The sequence below is a fragment of the Helianthus annuus genome, chromosome 11 (assembly GCF_002127325.2).
Source record: "Helianthus annuus cultivar XRQ/B chromosome 11, HanXRQr2.0-SUNRISE, whole genome shotgun sequence".
Taxonomy (NCBI): Eukaryota; Viridiplantae; Streptophyta; class Magnoliopsida; order Asterales; family Asteraceae; genus Helianthus; species Helianthus annuus.
In genome coordinates, this window is record NC_035443.2 from 19,305,627 (window position 1) to 19,327,248 (window position 21,622).

The following is a 21,622-nucleotide window of genomic DNA, read 5'->3' on the forward strand; positions in this document are numbered from 1 at the left end:
GTACAATTTTTAGGACACATGGTGAATCACGAAGGTATTCATGTGGATCCCTCCAAGATAGAGGCGATGACAAATTGGAAGGCCCCGCAATCAGCCAAGGAAGTTAGGAGTTTTCTAAGATTAGTGGGATACTATAGGCGGTTCATTAAAGATTTTTCTAAAATAGCGGTGCCATTGACTAAGTTAACCTGTAAAACAGTCAAGTTTGAGTGGGGACCTAAGCAAGAAGAAGCCTTTAAGATTTTAAAGTAAAGATTAACAAACGCCCCAATTCTTGCCTTGTCATACGGAACAGAAGATTTTGAAGTTTACTGTGACGCTTCTAAACTAGGATTAGGATGTGTGCTGATGCAACGCAAAAAGGTAATTGCGTATGCTTCAAGGCAATTGAAAAAGCACGAAGAAAATTATACGACTCATGACTTAGAGTTAGGAGCAATAATTTTTGCCCTTAAGATTTGGAGGCACTATCTGTACGGCACTAAGTTTACAGTCTATACAGATCATAAGAGTTTAAGATACATATTTGGGCAAAAAGAATTAAACATGAGGCAAAGAAGATAGATGGAAATTTTAAGTGACTACGATTGTGATATTCAATATCACAATATCACGAAGGAAAAGAAAATTTAGTCGCAGATGCTTTAAGTCGCAAGTATCCTGAGAAGCAAAGACGAGTTCGTGTTCTTAGATTAAATCTTCAAGTAGATTTAATGGAACAATTGAAGAATGTTCAAGCAACAACAATTAAGGATGAAGCTGAAGGAATGAAAGGAAGGATAAAAGAATTAGAACAAGGAACTGGTGGAATTTGGAGATTCCACAAGAAAAGGATTTGGGTACCTAAGCAAGGAAACTTAAGGAATAAAATTTTAGAGGAGGCCCATAAATCTAAGTATACCATGCATCCTGGAAATAATAAGATGTACCAAGATTTAAGAAATAACTTCTGGTGGATAGGAATGAAAAAGGACATAGCTAGATATGTATCTAAGTGTCTAACTTGTTCGCAAGTTAAAGCAAAACACAAGAAACCTTCAGGGTTACTCCAACAATTAGAAATGCATGTATGGAAATGGGAACTCATAACAATGGACTTTGTTACTAAGTTACCCAAAATCAGGAAAGGTAACGACGCGATTTGGGTAATTGTGGATCGATTAACCAAATCAGCTCATTTTCTACCAATGAAAGAAACCTTTAGCAAGGAAAGGTTGGCAAAGTTATACGTGGACGAGGTGGTGTCTTTGCATGGAGTCCCACTCTCCATTGTATCAGACAGGGATAGTCGTTTCACTTCACATTTTTTGTCAAGTTTCCAAGAAACAATGGGGACCCGATTAAACTTGAGTACTGCATACCATCCCCAAACAGATGGACAAAGTGAAAGGACGATCCAGACCATGGAAGACATGCTCAGAGCATGTGTAATAGATTTTGGTGGAAACTGGGATAACCACCTACCCTTAATTGAATTCTCCTATAACAATAGTTATCATGCAAGTATCGAAGCTGCCCCATTCGAAGCACTGTATGGACCAAAATGTAGAAATCCAATTTGTTGGGCAGAAATAGGAGAAAGTCAATTATCAGGTCCCGAGATTGTACAGGAAACCACCGACAAGATAACTCAAATCAAGGAAAGACTAAAGACCGCTCGAGATCGTCAGAAGAGCTATGCAGACAATCGACGCAAGCCACTGGAATTTGAAATCGGAGACAAGGTACTCTTAAAGTTTCTCCTTGGAAAGGAATAGTCCGATTTGGTAAGAAAGGAAAACTAAGTCCAAGGTACATAGGACCATTCAAAGTAATCCAACGCATAGGACCAGTTGCCTATCACTTACAACTACCAGAAGAATTGGCCGGAGTACATGACGTATTTCATGTATCTAACCTCAAGAAATGTCTATCTGACGAATCACTGATAGTACCTCTCCAAGATATAAAGGTAAATGAAAATTTGAAATTTGTGGAGAACCCACTCCAAATAGAAGACAGAAAGGTCAAGTTTCTTAAACACAAAAGACTAGTACTAGTTAAAGTCAAATGGGATTCGAAAAGAGGACCTGAATACACTTGGGAACTGGAATCAGAAATGAAGCGAAAGTATCCTCACTTATTTCTATAAATCTCGAGGACGAGATTTTAAATAAGGTGGGGAGAATGTAAGGACCTGCAAAAATGACCAAAAACGACCCGTAAATAGAAATCCGGACCCTTAAAACCCAAAACCATATCAAAAACCAAGAAAATTGGATTTTCTGGCCACATGCGGGCCGCGTAAGACTTAAGGTTAAGTCTACGCAGGCCGCGACAAATTAAAATTCTCCGGATAAGCGCTTAGGCCACGTGTCGCACACGTGGCGGACCTACACGTGACACGCTAGCCCTACACGTAGATTAGGGGGCCCACGCGGGCCGCGTAAAGGTTTAAGTAAGGGTTTACGCGGTCCGCGTAAAACCCAAAAAGTTGCAATAAATTGAGCAGTGCATGGGCTTTCATCTGTGTTCGAAAATTTCATTCAAAAACGAAGTCTACTGCTCAAATTCGAAATTTTAAGTAGGGAAACGCTGCTACGATTACAGGGTATTAACTCGATCACTGCTACGATACAATGTCCGATCGATTGAAACCGATCCGATGGATGTTTAAGTGCTGCCCGAATCCGGCCTATACTTTGTCATTCGTCGTGAGGGTTTTGATTTCGTGAATTATTGTAAATGTTGTATTAAGTCACTGACCTAGTTTCGTGTGCATTGTTATTTAACTAGGTTATCAGGCTAAAATCAGTAGGCAAAACTCTGCCCGTCTAAAATTGCAATGTGAGTCATTCTATTTTTATTAAATACTTTCAAAAACCCTACTTGTTTTCAAAATTATAATTACAGGGATTAAGTCTTTGTAATCATCAATTACTGACGGTATGTGGGGTTTTGTATACATTACTTGATGCCCGTCACCATTGGACAACGAGTTAACCAATGGGTGATCTGACCATAGTCACAGATATTGTGGAGTGACAAATACCAATATGGGGTAATTGGTTGATAGAAACATTGTAATCGCCCTTAATACTGTATATTATAACCTTGTGTCGTTTTGTGCAAAAAGAATGACTCGCAAGTATTTCCCCGCTGATAAAATCTTAAACATGTTTCAGGTGACTTACTGTGAATAAAGGAAAAAGTGTTGTGTATCACTACAAGCTTGAAGAAGTGGCTCAATAAAATAAATAAACATGTTTTGTAAAAACAGGGAATTTCCTCGTGAAATTTCCTTTATTGTAAATTACGGGGTTTGTCCCAAATCGTGAAATAAAATAATTGGAAGTTTTCAGTTTTAAAAAGATCCTGTTAAAATTTCCGCTGCCAAAATAAACAATACCACGGGTTTCTGCCACGCGGCTCCTGAAACGGGTAAAACCGAGTCTGGGGTCATGACATCTAGTGAGATGGTTGATCTGGTTACAGGTGATAGAGTTGATATGGTTTTGGAGCAAACTATTACAAGTATAGGTACTTCTGCGCCAATCAGTTTGGCTGAAACAGATCCAGTTATTATTGCCTTAGATGCTGCTCTTGAAACTGGATCTTCTTCTAATATATTGGATAAAGGAAAAGGGGTAGTTTTAGAAAGTGCTGAAGATTCAGTGACGATACGTTGACTCGGGATGAGTATTTGGAGTTGGTTCGTAAAGATATGCTCAATAAGATCTCCCAGTCTGACAAAGAGAAGGTTGATTTGTTCCGAGCAACAGTTGCCTCTCTCGGTCCCTCTTCCGGTTGGGGTTTACGTCTAGCCTCTTGGAACAAAGACTTAAACAATCTCTTGTCGGACACTGCTGCAGCTGTTACATGCTCTCTGCCTGCTAGAGTTTATAAACGGAGAAAAGTCATCAGTAGTTCTAGTTCTTCTACTCAGTCTTCGAGTTCTCTTCCAGTTGTGTCTGCAGCTGTTCCAGTTGATTCCACACGTGTTGCGTCCTCCATAACTGCTTTACCTCCAGTTTCATCCTCTCCTATTCCTTCTGCACCTCTATTCAGCTCGTTTCGCGCTTCTATGAATTCTAGTAATATGTTTACTGTTTCAGAAAGTGCAAGCTTGCCACCGTTGCCATCGGATTTTTTTAGCAGGCCGTAGGTCATTCAACGTCCTTCAGGTCCTCGAATGATTATGCCAACTTCAGCAACGGGTGTAGCCTCGTCTAGTGGTGGTCGCCCGAAAACTGCTTTCGGTTCTCGACCTCCCACTTCTGCTCCGAGACCTCGAGGTACAGCGAGTGATAATGGTGCACAGAGCTTTCTTGAATTCATTCGTCAACAGTTTGCGGATGTTCATTCAGTTATGAAGGAACATCAGGATCTGATCCAGCTTCACACGAGAGAAATTTCTTATTGGAAATGGAAAGATGAATTAAAGTCTAAGCACATAACTCATTTGTTTAGTCTGACAAAGGAACAAGGCTCTCAGTTGCATCAGCTCAGTAGAAAGGATGCTGTTACAACGGCCAAACATGAGAATCTAGTTAAAGCTACTGATCAGCTACATCAGATCATTACGGATCTTGTGGAGCTCCTCGTTGCTCAGGGGGAGAATTCAACTCTGCAAGTGCAAGCTCAATGCAAGATTGATGAGCTCAAGAAAATTCGTGATGATTTGGACAAAGACAAGGATCCCGAAGCCGCTAGGCAGGGGGAGCAGCCAAGGAGCTCACAAGCTTTTGAAGCTGCTACCATTGCTCAGGTTGAGGGGGAGTCTGGTTCAGGAGCTATGGCTGGACAAGACATGGGTCCTTCTGTTGCTGATGATTCTGGTTCTCTTTCTGATCCTGATGATCATGATTTTTCTTCTGATGTGATTCTGGATGAGGGTGATGTTCTGATTGGTCCAGTGGAAGAGTGGAGGACAGATGATGAGATTGCAGAAAAGTTTGCTTATGTTGAAACTTGTAAGGGAAAGAATATTGAATATGACTCCGTGGGTGCGGTGAATATGAATGATCTAAGAAGCTATGTTTTTGGAGATGCTCCTCCTGATGAAATTACCGATCCCATACAAATTCCCGAAGAGATCTGTTTGGCGTCCCACAAATGGTTCAAATCTCTTCCTGATCAGACTCAGAAGAAGAGTTATGTGAACACAAAAGGGGAATACACGGGTCAGATAATCAGTTGGGATTTCGACGAACAACAGAGTCTTGTTATGATCAAACGAACGGATGGGGTTCAATATTTCAGGCCGTGGGCCAAATTCCTACAAACCTTACCTGCACGTGATCTTCATCATCTGGCACAGTTGGATTTAAACAACCATACCAACGTAGCGAGCATTAGAGGTTTAATTCCTCATCTGGTAGATGAAAGCCGCGAAAGCAAGTGGAAGACTTTCAAACCTGCAGTCGGCCGAGCCATCAAAACTAGAGATAAGTTCACTGGTAAACAGGTTTTGAAGATGGTTTACCCACATGCCAGAAGCCTACGTAAAATTCCTATGCGCAAGTTCGATCTTGACTAGATTCAGGGAATTGGGTATTGGTATAATGATGGAAAAACTGGCGAAGCAGTTATAACCAAAAAGAAGATGACTGAAGAGATTCTTCGGATTTTGGATCCGGTTTGGCTAATAAATTTGAAGATGGAACATCTGAAAGTTCTTCGTCGTCTGCCTCTACACTACAATAAAGAAGATCGTCCTTTGGCAGATCATTTCATCAAGGTAGTGCAGTTCTGTGTGAAGAATCAAGTTTGTGAAGGCAGCGATTACTCGAAGCGTTAACAAAGAGAAGATCTTGAGCTTTACATTGAAGATCCCGCACTGATCAAGGGGGAGTCTGTAAATGCACTTTGGGTGATAAGTGCAGGCTCTCAAACTCAAGGGTCTTTTATGTAATTAGTTGAAACTGTTAGTTTGGTCAGGGTTTTCATGGTCAGGGTTTGGGAGTTTCCTTGGTCCGAATTTTGGTAGATTATTTAGTCAGGGTTTTGTTTTGTATTGGGCTTTGGGCCCATGTCCTGACTTTAGTAGTCAGGACTTTCCTTTGTATATATACTCTCAGTGAAATGTTATACATGGCGATTTCTTTTGTGGAAAGTTTGTTCTTCAAGAAACCCTAATCATTGTCACTGTGTGTGAATTAACGGCTACTGTGTATGACGTCATTAATCATTCTCATCATTCTTGTTCTATACTTTCTTTATCCAATACCATACAGTAGTGATTGCTAGGTGGATTTCGCACACCTGGTGATTGTTGTCTGAGTGAGATCCTTGGGTAGGAGACCTTAAACCGTAATTGAAGGTGACCTAGGTCTAGATTGGTGGCATACAATTCTGTCGAACATGGATATGAAATGAGGAGTTAATGGAACATTACGGAGGTGGCTGTGTAGATCATTATGGTGGCGCCACTCTCTTCCATTTTCCAACTCGGTTATTTGGAAATAGAGTTGGGGAAGATGAAGATTAAGGTTTGTTGGATTGGACTTATGTAGGTTAATTCTTAAAACATTCAAATCTCCTACAAATTAGCTTTTATTAAATATAGAGTTAAATGTCATTTTTGTGGCTTGAGTCATTTTACCATTTTAGTCTAAAGGTTTGAAATGTTGTCATTTTAGTCCAAATAGTTTTAAACGTTGTCATTTTAGTCCACTGGGTTAACTTCATCTCTTTATTCTGTTAACTAAAAAACATGAATTAAAATCACATTTAACTCTTATATATAAATCTAGATATGTATCCAATTAAGGATTAATTATGCTATATTTATGTAGCTCGCTTAATATAAACTATGCCATAAAATAAGAAATGATGAGTTGTATATCTTTATCAAACAGTATAAACTTTTAACATATTTCTTTTAAAAGAGAGGTATGAGGTTTAACATGAGCAAAAGGAATAATTAGAATTATCGGTGTGAAAGGAATAACATATGCTGTTAAAAATAGATCATTTAAGAATTTTGCATGATATATATTTGAGAAATAAATTGGATTTTCTTTTCCGGTTGCTATATCAAGTGGCAATATTATAACGAAACAAATCGATAATGATTGAATTTTCGCAGCAAAGCACGGGAGAATTTTGCTAGTTTGTACCATGTAACAAAGGGTGTAAAAGTGTAAATACGAGTCATAATTTATTTGTTCTATGATTCCAAAAATTTAATACGTCATTACTAAAAATATAACACACCATATAAACCGAAATAAATAAATATCATAGTGAAACATACAAGTATTATATATCCGTATAACCAAGGTATTTGAATATTTAAGGATATACTATGTTTAAGATAAAAGCTTCTTTGCATCACTATCTCTCTTCTGCAGATACTCACTGAAACCATTGACTGGGTAGAGATCGACAGCAGATGTTGAAGAATCAGTGTATGCGAATGACATTTCCTCCATTTGATTCTCATTCTTTATCTCAAGTAGCTTCATCATTTTGTCGCGGTCCATTTTAGTCATTGAGACACTTTGTTCAGCAATAAACGCTTCAGAAACTATTCGTCCTTCTAGCATGCTAACCACTGATGACATTGTTGGTCTATCGGTTGGAGAAATTGCAGTGCACATAAGAGCCAAATTGATAACTACCATCGTCTCTGCGGTGTCATATTCTGAACCCAACTTTGGATCAACAAGATCGATCAATTTACCCTCAGCTTTCAAAGCAAGGGCCTAATATAAAGAAACAAAGGGGATAATGAATATGAGGAATCAATATAGATTTGCAAGTTGGAAAAGGGTCATACAGATGTGGCAATGTCAACCCTTAGCCATATATGGGTCGAATTGGTTTGTTATGAACAAAAAAATATTTAACTTATTTCAACATGAAGTTTTGGGTTAATAGTTAATGCTATAAAGGAAAATGTCGCAACCTAACTTTAGTACATTAAGTCCCAAGCTTGTCTAAACCGTATGTACTTTTTAATATTAAATCTCAATAATGACATGTTAACTTAATTTGATTAATAGGTTTGACCCTTAGTTAAAAAATTAAGCATTTTGCCACCTCTAGGTTCATGTTAGTTACCCGATCAAGAAGAACAAACTGATTCTCCTTTGCCCTGTCAGCAATGTTAGCCACCCCGCTCACAATCTCTAAGAGGACAATTCCATAGCTATAGACATCTGCTTTATCTGTTAGATAACCACGCAGTGCGTATTCGGGGGCCATATATCCACTGAAATTTGTAAATAAAAATAGATTCTTGAAGTGTGATAATGATATTAAATTGAGGAAATGGTGAAAACTAGGGTACAAATGACTCACTAAGTTCCAGCAACACGGGTGCTTATATGGGTGTTGTCCTCTTCATCAAGCTTAGCCAAACCGAAATCTGAAATTTTAGCGTTTAAATCTTTATCAAGGAGCACATTAGTGGCTTTGATATCTCTATGAACAATCTTCAATATTGTTTCTTCATGCAGAAAAGCCAACCCTCTTGCTATACCAATGCAAATTTTGTATCTTGTAGGCCAATCAAGTTCCAACTGCCATTCTTTATGCCCTTCAATCCATAAGGTCAACAACCATTCAGCAAAATAATAAACATGTTGATTTGTGTTATGACCTCTTATATAAACAGGTCCTATTGGTCAGATAGATTAAAAATGTTCTTTTAACGAACTGAGATCCTTTCATGCCGAGCCCAAAATGAAAGGATGTTGTCTCACAAAAAAAGTAAAATATATTGAAGGCACCACTATTTCGTAATAAGGTACCCACTTTAATACATAAATTCCTTATCATTTTATTCGGAGCATTAGATTACTATTAAACTAACTATTTTTTAAATCATGTCGGACTTGCTATATACTTAGATGAAACTAGATTGTTTCGAAAAAAATATATTTGGATCAAACAAATCAGCTTAAATTAACACAAAAGTTACCCGGTTTTGATCCGTTCCCTAGCGTGTTTCATCTTTTCAATTTTTCACCTCTACTCAAGTAGTTTTATAGGTCTGAGAACGATGCATTTATAGTTCAGCATAATATTGGGAAACCAATTGCTTACCAAACAAAGCACGGGCTAGACTGTTGTTTTCCATGTATTCATACGCAAGCAACAACTGGTTTCCTTCAATACAGCAACCATAGAGCTTCACAAGATGCGGGTGTTGCAAAGCAGATATCATGCCTAATTCATTCAAGAATTCTCTATTTCCTTGCTTTGATTTGGAGGAAAGCTGTTTGACTGCTATTAAGGTGCCATTTGGTAACACTCCCTTCATTATCACACAATATCCATTTTCAACAATGTAAGAAAAAACATTTTTCAATATAGTGTAATCGTGAAAGAAGTTGAGTACCTTGTATACTGAGCCAAAACCACCTTCTCCAATCTTATTGGCAACATCGAAATTGTTTGTTGCAATTTTGATTTGCTTCAAAGTAAAGGAACCAGTGTTAAGCTGTAGACCATGCAGCTCTAGACCATGCAGATCTGTTATGCCACAAATATAATTGAGAACATGTAAAAAAAAGTTAGGAGAGAACCATATTTAATAAGCACATGCATGTAAACAGGACAATTTCTACCCATTAGCTATAACTGGGTTGATTGGGGTTGTATTCTATATCAAATGGTCAAATGGTTTAAACAAGTAAGGGGGTCAAGAGATATCAAAAGTCTCAATAAACGCATACAACCTCTTAACCGTTTCATTCGAAGATTTAAACTACAGTTGCATTTTTTAAATAATTAACGCAATAACCATTTATGATAAAAAGTGTTTTAACGGTGAACCTAAAGAACCAGCTGTTTTAACACAAACTCGTTTTGACCTGTACGTTATCACACCTACCGAACCCATTCATCTTGCAACCTATAAAGTACACGCTTGCCACATAAATACCTAGTTCCATAGGATGTTTGCAACGTAAATAACCGCACCACCATAATAGTCCTAAAATTAGGATGATGGCACAAACTGCTCCAACCACAATCCCAGCCACAATCCCTCCAGACACGCTTTTTCCATTTTCCCCGACGCCGTTTCCATTTTCCCCGACACCGTTTCCATTTTCCCCCGATTGTGGAACCGGGAAATCTGAATGATTGAAATAAAAGAGAACAAAACGATTGTTAAGGAGAGAAATCAAACAATAAATATGATCCTACATAGAGAGATTCTTATGGATTTGCTAAAATTTAACATTATAAAAGATATAAAATCTGAGCTTTTAGTTGGAGAACACTGGAAAGATTTACATGGTATTCATATAGAACTTGCATATATGTACAATTATGGCCGGGATGAAATTTATTAAAAATAATGTACATAAGATCAAAATACAAAATCACTTAGTGATCTGGTCTTGCAAATGACCTTAAACTTCTACTTTTGACTCTTGAAGTTGAAAATGAGTTTATACCAAATTTCACACAGTGTCCTTTGGCACAAACTGCATGACACATGACTAGATTTAACAAATAACTAAGTTAGGAGCAAACGACGTAACGTGCAAGATTTGTAAACATTATAAAGAACAAAAGTCGTCAATTTAAAAGAAAAATGATACCACCTGAAATTTGATATAATGATAAAGGACAAAACTTGCAATTCACTCAGATGTTTGTTTATTTGCAGCTATGAATTTCATGGTACCATCCGATAAGGTTAGAAAAGTTAAATCGTTTATGAAATTTGGTCTTGCAAAGACAAACATGATCATAGGTAGGATCTCGATGTTAACAACCTTGCCTAATATGATATGGAATAGTAGAGTAATTATTTTTACTAAATAACATTAGCTCATAGGTCTAGAAAAGCAATTTGCAATTTGCACGATATAAACTAGGGCTATTTACCAAAATAGCCAAGAATAACTTTGACTTACCAAAATGGCCACTTCATGAGTCGGTGGAGCAGGGCATCACGGATTCAAATGTGTGGGATGCCTCTTTCAAGACCCCTCATGCATCTTTAAATATGGAAGTGACACGTGTCTCAATGATTAGGTAGACTCCTTTAATGCCCCTCACCAAACTCATCCAATGCCTCAGCAGACTCTTCCAATGCCCCTTAGCAGACTCATCCAATGTCTCAGCAGACTCTTCCATTTAAAAATATTTTTTTAAATTAAAAAAAGTCTGGGAAGTGCCAGGATGCGTCTGGGAAGTGCCGGGATGCGTATGGAAGTGCCGGGATGCGTCTGGGAGGTGCCGGGATGCGTCTGGAAGTACACGGGATGCGTCTGAAAGTTGTAGTCATCTCCGGCGAGTTGCAGACGCCTCCGGCTCCGTCTCCAGCGTGTTGCAGACGCCTCCGGCTCCGTCTCCGGCGAGTTGCAGACGCATCCCGGCACTTCCCAGACGCATCCCGGCACTTCCCAGACGCATCCCGGCACTTTCAGACGCATCCCGGCACTTCCCAGACGCATCCCGGCACTTCCCAGACGCATCCCGGCACTTTCAGACGTATCCTGGCACTTCCCAGACTTTTTTTAATTTTAAAAAAATATTTTTAAATGGAAGAGTCTGCTGAGGCATTGGATGAGTCTGCTGAGAGGCATTGGAAGAGTCTGCTGAGGGGCATTGGAAGAATCTACTGAGGCATTGGATGAGTCTGGTGAGGGGCATTGGAGGAGTCTACCTAATCATTGAGACACGTGTCACTTCCATATTTAAAGATGCATGAGGGGTCTTGAAAGAGGCATCCCACACATTTGAATCCGTGATGCCCTGCTCCACCGACTCATGAAATGACCATTTTGGTAAGTCAAAATTATTCTTGTCTATTTTGGTAATTTTCCCTATAAACTATACTAAAATCATTTCAACGAAAGTCATTTTGGCAATCTACCATAGTTATAATTAGTACACACTCCCTCAATCATGAACACCATATAAATTCATCAACCACATATGGAATTAGTTATAGCTTACTTGGATCCACAGAAATAGCTGATATAAGAGGACCATAATTTCCTCGGAATGGGATGTTTAGAGTTCCTTTTCCAGCCCAATAGAGACGGATTTCCAAACTACTTGTAACATTTACTTTATAAGTTGTCACATATGCTTTTCTAGCCCCACCTGCTCTGGCACTGATGTCAAAATCCTTCTCCACCCTCTCACCCTGACACAGTATCGACCATTTATAACCAACGACAAATTAAGCTGCCAAAAAGAAACGAAACTAAATCCCACTAAAATAGTGAAATGCACAATTTTTTTATTATACCATTGAGAGAGTGCAGCAAGCTACTAAATTCTTTTATCATAGAGCTAACAATTTCGCCCAAATTTACTTAGACATAGCCAGTTGAGTTGTTTATTTTTGGTTGTATTCTATCTCAAAAATGTCGCATAGATAAAAAGAAAAATCTAGCTAATAGTCAACCATGTTAACACGATGACCAAAGCCTATTTCTAAGGGAAATTTACCAAATTGGTCTTTTCAACTAAGGGCTATTTGGAAACTTCTGAATAGTTAAGTGTTGAACCAGTAAGAGGTCTGGACCATTAAGAGCGAGTATAATGCTTAACAGTTCAGATGGAAATGTTTGACCAATTCAGAGTAGAGGTCTTAACCATTTAGACTCTATATAATGCTTAACTATTCAGAGGCAGATGTCTGAACCATTCAGACATATGCTCCCGAAACAAAAAGTCTAAACCATTAAGTGCTAAACCAGTAAGAGTTCTGAACCATTAAGAGTTTCATTAAGAGCTAAACAAACAGCACCTAAGCAATATTAAAATTATCATTTGACCATGTCTTTACACATAGCCTCTGACTTCACGATCTTTTTGAGATTCCACCTTCTGTCGCGTTTTGTTTAACACCCAACCAAATTCAGAAATGCGTAGCCCATATTTCACCCTTTTCAAGATTTTAACTTATTAATGCTTCACAAAAAAATAAGCTAATTTTCTGTGTTATGTCCATTTTTTTTTCAGTTTATTGACTATTTGTTGTCAATTTGATAAGTATTATGGCATCCGCTACCACCATGGAAGCAACCTTGAAATTCCAGTCCGACCACAAAAAACCCGACTGGCAAAACATGAACATCCAAGAAAGGTAAAAATGCGGAAAAAAGATGATGGTGGATAGCAATGCCTTAACTTCCTCGATCTAAAAAAGGAGGAAATGCAAAAAGAAATGGATCGAGATAAAGTTTTCAAGAAGTCATAGGCCATCCAATATGGTCCGTTACTAAGCAGATATGAGTCAACCTCAACCCATTTTAAACTTGCTACTCAATTCACTACAACCTAACTATCTTTCTGCCTCTAGTTATTTATTAACTTAGTAGATACATTATTATTATGTCCAGTTCAGAACAATAACTGATCCTGAGATAATATGTATTTATGAAAACTCACCTGAATGTAGATATCAAATACACGTCTCCCAAGGCTGCTAAATGTTTCATCATCAGTAAAAATGATCTCAGCAAAGTGAAGGCTTACATTGTAGCTTCCATTTCTCATACAGAAACCATAATATGTCAAAGATAAGGCTGACGTTCGTGCAGCCCCGTAAAGTCCAGAAGTGTTCACTGGGACCCCAGAAGATTGAACAACATAACTGTCACGTTTATTCTCGTCCAAGAAATTACCAGTATTGCTAAATCTCCATCGACTTTCTGCTGAAAAGGAATAGGAAGCACCACCTGGTTCCACGTCACTTTCATATGTAACATTTCCAACTGTTAATCTTTCTCCGCCACAGTTGATATACAAGAAGTGTGATTCTATGAAAAAAAGTAGTTAATACGTCAAAAATTCATCAAGATACATGATAATAAGATTTAACTTTAACATACTTGTTGAGCAAAAACCATTCCCCAAACATGAGACCTCATTGCTGGTATAATAGTACAAAGGTAGAAAGAGTAAGCATAACCAAATCTTTATTCGGATAAAATAATATAAGGCAAAGAAACTTACGAGGTATTGTTCATTGAAAACGAAGCAAACAAGTTTCTGCAAGAAACAGAAGCACCATGATTAAGCTGGTGTAATAAAAAACACTTCCAAGAGAGGGGGGGCTGGTCTTACGTTTGCCGAATCTGACACCCTAAACTCCTGGAGCTTTCATGTGTAAAATTGTTGTATGACAGATCACTGGAAGAAAAATTGTAATTTTAGTCATTCTATCATACAAGGGAACATGATGTATATTATTCTACTCCTACAAATTCACATCAATTATCATGTTCAAGTACATAGATCATATCAATTGATTTATACGGATTGCATCTTATTAGACAAACCAGCTATGGCCCCCACTTTAGTCATCTTGTATACAATCTAACAGTTGATAAACTTACATATTATCTCCTGAAGTGAGCGTCCAATTGGGTATAATTCCAGATAGCAAGTTTCCAGTAAGATATCTAAAAATCAAAATAATAAATTGGTAAGGCGTCTATACCAGGAATATCTCAGACAGATAATGATGATAATAGGGGAGATTATTTAGACGTAAGGGAAAGGATAATCTTGCAGTTATATTGAGATTCCCTATTAAGCATATGTAAGGTTTCATCTTCATGATCTGTTGTGAGATAGCAATCAATACATTAGAATGAAATGCTTACATGTGGTCTGTGTCACTTAGAGCAGAGAAACCATCAGGTATAGATCCATTAAGTTTATTAAAGCTGAAGTCTCTGAAAGAGCAACATAAACAATGAAGGTGTGAAATCTGGTAAAAATTAACTGATATAACAAAATACTAAGTAAGCAATCCCTGCCCCTGATTTAATATATTTTTTTAAAAAATATGTGTATCAATATTGTGAATATGAGTTTCAAAGGTATAACCCGTGTATGAACCTTACATGTGCATTGATAGGTGATTGCTCCAATGCTCACATGAACAAGGCAATATAAACAAACGTAGAGGAATAGAAAAGAACACACGATTTACTAGTTCTTTTCAAAAATTTTAAACGATTCTTCTATAGTACTGTAATTCGATGTAAAATTCTCTACATGAAGTGATTTTTTTTTTTTTTAAATCTTTGACAACAGGCATCTAATGGTGTGATAAGCCTTATAAAATTTTTAGAATGTAATAACTTTTCCAAGAAGATCCCTGGACTAATACTGTTTCTAAAAGAGAAAGCCCTAGCCATCGCTAGCTTGTGTTGTAAGCACAAGACAACAAGCATAGTAAGCAGGTACACACCTCTAAACGCTTCCATCTTAGGCACGATTTTGGGTTTCAACGTCGATGGCAGTTTTCTTCTATTTTATGGCCTAACCTGTCTACCGTAGTTCTCTTCTAATTTAATTAATATATCAATCGCAGTTTTCTGTTGCACTCATCTCGCTTCTAGAGGAAATATAGAAGAAAAGGTAATAAGTAGAGGAAAAGGTAATATATACTAACATGAGATCAGTTGAAGCAAGAGATGTTGGTAACGGGCCGATAAGATTGCAACTCCTCAAGATCCTGGCAAGATTGCGTTAATTTGAAATACAAGACAATAGATGTGATAACATAAAGATGAATTAAAGACCATGATATAATTGTCTTAGTTGAACCAGTTGTCGAGCCTCGCTTAGTATATTATCCAACCAAATAGAAATTACAATTGTTTAACTTATAGGCACTCAACACTCAACTGCCACAAAGATACTAGACTGTCATGCTCGAAGTCACACTAGTAGCTCTAACTCTCTAAGACTTGACACTCACAACATCAGCTCATGTTTTGCTAGGCCCATCTTGCATTGTATCATGTCTTGAAGCTTTTCTTGTAACACAAACCATATAATTCATATCTAACAACCTTTTCACTCTATATGTGCACACCTTTTCTTATGCTATGTAATACCTTTTATAGGAGAACTTTGTAACATCTAATAGTATGATCTCTTTCAAATGCTATGCATTTTGATTTAATTGAAAATGAAAACATAAAATCTAATATTGCACAGCACATCAGTTTCAATTTGTCTATATCATTGAGGTGGCATGGCATCATGTTTCAAAACGTGCAACCATTTAAGTTTTCATGACTTTTATACATTTGTGTATCATCTTGCGCTCTCTCATATTGTTCTTTGTTCTCCCCAAATACGTCGTAGCTTAGGCCAAAGCAAAACACACAAAGGTTGCCAAAGGATTCACATCACACTGTTTTAACAAACTAGGTATAAGACAGCACCTAGGCATGAGGATCACAAATGTGTTTTAGACATGGACATTCACTAAATAATAAGAAAACAAAATTGCAACTTCACAGCTTGGAACCATAAAAGGAGAACTATGCATTCATGCTCTTAAATTCTAAGATATAAGCCTCACAATTCTGTAACCTTATTGTTGTTTGGTATAGAGAATGAGCCGATTTGGGTTTGGAATTGTATTGAATTGTATTGAAGTTCATCAAAGAGTTAGGGTTACAAGAATGGGATTATATAGGACACCACTTTACATACTAGCCCCTACACTATCTATTATTCTCATTTCTGACACTCCCCCTCAAGTTGAGTAGTGGGGTCACCAATACTCAACTTGCTCAAACAGCTACTAAACGCGTTTCCGTTAACTGCCTTTGTGAGAATATCTGCAAGCTGATCTTTTGATGCTACATACGGGAGCTCTATGATTCCTCCTTCCAACTTTTCTTTGATGAAGTGTCGATCTACCTCCACATGTTTTGTTCGATCATGTTGAACTGGGTTTTCTGAGATTTGTATTGCAGCGGTATTGTCACACATAACTTTACTAGGACCCTTTTGTGAAAAACCAATGTCTTCTAGCAGCTTCCTGATCCAAAGAACTTCGCTTAACCCTCGAGCTATACCTCTGAACTCTGCTTCTGCACTTGACAGAGCAACCACCTTCTGTTTCTTACTTCTCCAGGTAACTAGGTTTCCGCCAACCAAGGAGAAGTACCCTGATGTAGACCTTCGGTTTCCCTTATCTCCTGCCAGTCTGCGTCAGTGTAGAGTTCAACATTTAAATTCCCATTTGTTTTGAACAGCACACCATGGCCTGCAGTTCCCTTGAGATACCTTAGAATTCTCTGAGCAGCTTCCATGTGGGCAACTTGTGGTTGGTGCATAAACTGACTTACCACTCCAACAGCATAAGCTATATCAGGACGAGTATGGGAAAGATAAATTAGCTTGCCCACTAGCCTTTGGTATCTTTCTCTGTCTGCGAGCTTTCCATCGAGTTCCATGTGAAGATTGTGGTTCACCACCATTGGCGTATCAGCTGGTTTACAATCAATCAACCCAGTTTCTGCCAGGAGGTCAAGAACATACTTCTTTTGGCAGATGAAAATCCCCCGTTTAGATCTGAGAACTTCAATTCCAAGGAAATACTTGAGATTCCCAAGGTCTTTCATTTCAAACTTTGAAAACAAATTCCTTTTCAGTTGTGCTATTTCTTCTACATCATCTCCGGTGATAATCATGTCGTCCACATATATGATCAAGCAGGTTACGAGGCCGTTCCTCCTTTTGAGGAATAAGGTATGATCAGCGTTACTTTGGCGGTACCCGTATTCTTTCATGGCCAAGGTGAACTTTCCAAACCATGCCCGAGGAGACTGTTTTAGCCCGTATAGAGATTTCTTCAACCTTCAAACTTCCCCATCTTTAAAACCTCCTGAAAAACCTGGAGGTGCTTCCATGTAAACTTCTTCAGTTAGGTCTCCATGAAGAAATGCATTTGTAACATCAAATTGATGAAGGGGCCAATCCTTATTAGCTGCAACGGAAAAGAGGACTCTGATGGTATCCATTTTTGCAACCGGAGAAAATGTCTCAGAGTAATCGATCCCATACGTCTGAGTGTACCCTTTGGCTACAAGCCGGGCTTTATATCTTCCAATGGAACCATCTGGTTTATATTTAATCGAATACACCCACCGGCATCCAACTGTTTTCTTTCCTTTAGGAAGAATGCACTTTTCCCATGTATTGTTTTTCATAAGAGCACGCATCTCCACTTCCATTGCTTCTTCCCAGTTCTTCTTACCTTGAGCTTCCTTTACGGAATTGGGTATCTGTTCAGTGTATAGGGAAGCAACAAATGCTTTTGCACTGTTAGATAAGTTCCCGTCGACCATATTAGCTACATGATATCTTGAATTTCTGGTTTCCCTCTCTGGGGAGTACCGCTTTGGAGGAACTCCTCTATTGGATCTGGGTGGAAGTGAGTATCTTCCGGTAGTCTCCGTTGCACCTGATTCAACATGTTCAACAACTGGTTCAACCTGTTCAACAACTGGATCAACAACTGGTTCAACCTGTTCAACAACTGGATCAACATGTTCTGTAGTTGTCTGTTCTATATGTTCCCCTGTTGTCTCATAGTTATAAGACGTAGAACATTCAGGATTCTCAGTATTTCTTACTGTAGGTCCCTGTTTCGCGGAGGATTACGAACCTAAACCTTGTTATACAAACCTACTAGCGAGTGCGGAATCCAAGCTAGCAAGCAAACCGAGTTAGTAGCAAGTAGAGAAACAAACACACAAGTTCACCGATTAACACAACTTGTATTAATGCAATGAGGGTTCGGTTACAAGCTCAATGTTTACAGAAATGTTCTATAAACTCTCTAAGTGTGTGTGTGAGTTTGGACAGAATGCTCTCAGCCTGTGTGTGTGTATTCTTTCTGTCTTGTGTCTGTCTCTCTTCCGAAACTCAACACATGCATGGGTATATATACCCAGCTCATGAAGTCTGGATCGAAGGATCTGATAGATGGTCCGAAGGATCATCTATCGATCATAGTTCACACGAAAGATCAGCATGGACCTCGAAGGATCATCCTTCGAGGTCTAATGGTCGAACCATGGTCGAACCATATCTTTCGATCACCTAGAAGGATCAGGTGTATCCTTCGAGGCTATCCTTCGATCAGAACATCTTTCAACTGTTGTCCAAGTCAAACTAGGAGGATAGTTGACTTGGTCAACTTACAGACTACCAAGGACATCGTTTACATACAGACCGAATACAGACAAAGTACAGACACAAGTGCACCAACAAACTCCCCCTTGGCTGTAGCTTTGTCTTTATCTTCTATGGTTGTAGACTCGTCTCGAACTTCGACGGTCTTTGGTCTTCGAGTTCTCAAACTCTGATGTCCTTTCACGTCTTCAAAGTCGGAGGATCTTCAAAGTCTTCACGTCTTGAAAGCAGAGAGTGTATCAACAAACTACCCGTATCATGTAGGGAGTGTGTTGACAAACTCCCCCTTAACATAAGCTCCCCCTTGAGTTATGCTCGTGAAAAGACTTTATCTTTATGAAGTGAGATCCTTGTGGTGTTGATGATGACCAGCGGCTACTCGATCATCTTCATCTTTTGAGCGCCTTCTCGTCGTGTCTTCATTCCAGAGCTTGTCATCGACCATGTTCTCCCAGCCTTTAGAATCTGCACATGCAAGAAATCTAAACGCATAATGAGAACAACTGCTTGGAATATAGTTAACATAAGCACATGACACACGAATGACCATGTCATAATCAAACACTGTCCGACAGTTTGAAAGTTTAATAAATTTATCAATTTTAAATTCTAACTTTCAAAATCTGCAAATTTTTGACCGTTTATGAAGATCTAGTCAATTCGGTTTTCAGTCAGGTTTCAGGTAACGAAGACTTGAGCTCCAACATCGTATGATCGAAAATAAAGCAGAAATAAAATCTTTTTGGCTTTTATAAAGTTTATATTAAAACACACCTAAAATCTTTTTGGTATTTTTGAAAATAAAAGACAACAATTTAAGATCCTTTGAGTGTTATCAAACGGCATCACCGCTAATGTCGTGCTGATATGCACCAAACGACGAAACTGTTTAAAAGAAAAACAATAAAAGTTAAGCAGTAAATAAATAAATATATACAGACATTCTTTTTGCGAGTTTCGAGGGTAAGAGAATCATATCAGTGTACGATCATGCCAAAACACTCTTGTTGTTCAGTTAGTTAACATTAAGATAAGCATCCTATAACAATTATCGGTATTGTTGTCCACTTAAGCTCAACTTATCAGATGTAATCATGTTTAGAGGATACGTTAATGTATGGTTTATACTTACCGACCGGTGTTCATCCATATCACGACACATTCCCGTATCAAGGTATGCACGAGAGTTCATCTTACCGGTGAGTATACCGATTATCATCTGTTTGACCGTATAAATTGTGAGATACTCACTTATTTTGATTTGAAAACAAGTCCTATGTGATGTAATCACTTATTGATGAGGAACTTGATTTTCGTATGCATGAGGGCACAGGTGCAAGTCCGTGAACAGGTCAGTACTTCCGTACAGCAGAGAGACGAACTTGACACCCGGATAAATGTGATATTTTATCACTTATTTGATTTGGACATGTGATTGTTTATCACTTATTGAGGTCGAATGTAGTATGCAATATGTACACGTATGTATAGTATCATGGAAGATCTAGACTTGCGTCCCCGTTATTTTTCGGTAAAAGATACAACCATGATACCCAGATGATAAGCAGCATAAAGACCGAATATCTCAGAACCTCGGCAATCTATCAAACGAAATTTCGGTACTAAGACCATATGCCAATGAATGGTTCCCACCTGGTCTTCAGTCGATTAAGATTTATATCACCCTGCACACTTTAAAATGATTGTGAGCCTACCGATACATCTTATATAGAGCTGCTTATCGTTTTGCATTTAAGGTTTAAAGAGGTTTGGATAGACCACTGATGTACTATCATTTTCTCTTTTGCTCTCCAGGAAACTCATTTTTGTTTTTCTATTGTTTTTGTGTTTTTGAAATTTTTCGATGTTTTTGGATTTTCTGATTTTTGGATTTACTCCCCCTAAAATCAATAAACTAAGATAAATTTAAAAACACACAAAGATATTTACAAAAATGATTTTCCGATGTTGGTTTACTCTTACTTGACCTTAATGCCGTTTACCAATAATAAAAAGTCAAATCTTGATTTGTCAAATGCTTTGGTAAATAAGTCGGCACGTTGGTCATCGGTGTGGACCTTAACAACATCGATTAGCCTTTTCTCAAAGCAATCACGTATGAAGTGATATTTGATTTCGATGTGTTTGGTCTTTGAATGCTGCACAGGATTTCTAGTGATATCTAAAGCAGCAGAATTATCAACGTAAATAGGAGTAGTTAGGAATTCAAAACCGTAGTCCCGCATTTGTTGTTGGATCCAAAGAACTTGGGAGCAACAACTTGAGGCAGCAATGTATTCAGCTTCGCATGTTGATGTAGCTACACACGTCTGCTTCTTGCATTGCCAGGTAACTAGGCGATTTCCTAAAAACTGACATCCAGCCGTTGTGGACTTGCCGTCGATTTTGCATCCGCCAAAATCAGAATCACTGAAAGCTACCAGTTCAAAGTTATTATCCCTAGGGTACCACAGACCGGTGTCAGGGTACGCCTTCAAATAACGAAAAATCCTTTTAACAGCAGCAAGATGTGAGGCCTTCGGATTAACTTGATATCTAGCAAGCAGGCACGTTGGGTACATTATGTCTGGCCTTGATGCTGTGAGGTACATGAGAGATCCGATCATAGCGCGATAGATTGAAGGGCTAACAGCTTCTCCCTTCAAGTCTGGAGTAATTCCGTGATTAGTTGGCAATGGGGTAC

General features: G+C 38.3%; 1 protein-coding gene across 1 annotated transcript in view; it reads right to left on the minus strand.

Moving 5' to 3' along the window:
* Positions 1-7,177: 7,177 nt before the first annotated feature.
* The window catches only part of LOC110935882 (probable leucine-rich repeat receptor-like serine/threonine-protein kinase At3g14840), a 55,981-nt gene continuing 41,536 nt past the window's right edge, over positions 7,178-21,622 (minus strand). The window contains exons 11-24 of the mRNA XM_022178229.2: positions 15,371-15,433; positions 14,574-14,645; positions 14,304-14,369; positions 14,032-14,097; positions 13,921-13,956; positions 13,797-13,837; positions 13,354-13,724; positions 11,908-12,100; positions 9,875-10,069; positions 9,329-9,462; positions 9,034-9,244; positions 8,287-8,524; positions 8,047-8,197; positions 7,178-7,688 (exon numbers count right to left, since the gene is read on the minus strand). Of these exons, the coding sequence (XP_022033921.1) occupies positions 7,293-7,688; positions 8,047-8,197; positions 8,287-8,524; positions 9,034-9,244; positions 9,329-9,462; positions 9,875-10,069; positions 11,908-12,100; positions 13,354-13,724; positions 13,797-13,837; positions 13,921-13,956; positions 14,032-14,097; positions 14,304-14,369; positions 14,574-14,645; positions 15,371-15,433 (2,233 nt within the window). The 3' untranslated portion in view covers positions 7,178-7,292. The remainder of the gene's footprint in view (positions 7,689-8,046; positions 8,198-8,286; positions 8,525-9,033; positions 9,245-9,328; positions 9,463-9,874; positions 10,070-11,907; positions 12,101-13,353; positions 13,725-13,796; positions 13,838-13,920; positions 13,957-14,031; positions 14,098-14,303; positions 14,370-14,573; positions 14,646-15,370; positions 15,434-21,622) is intronic.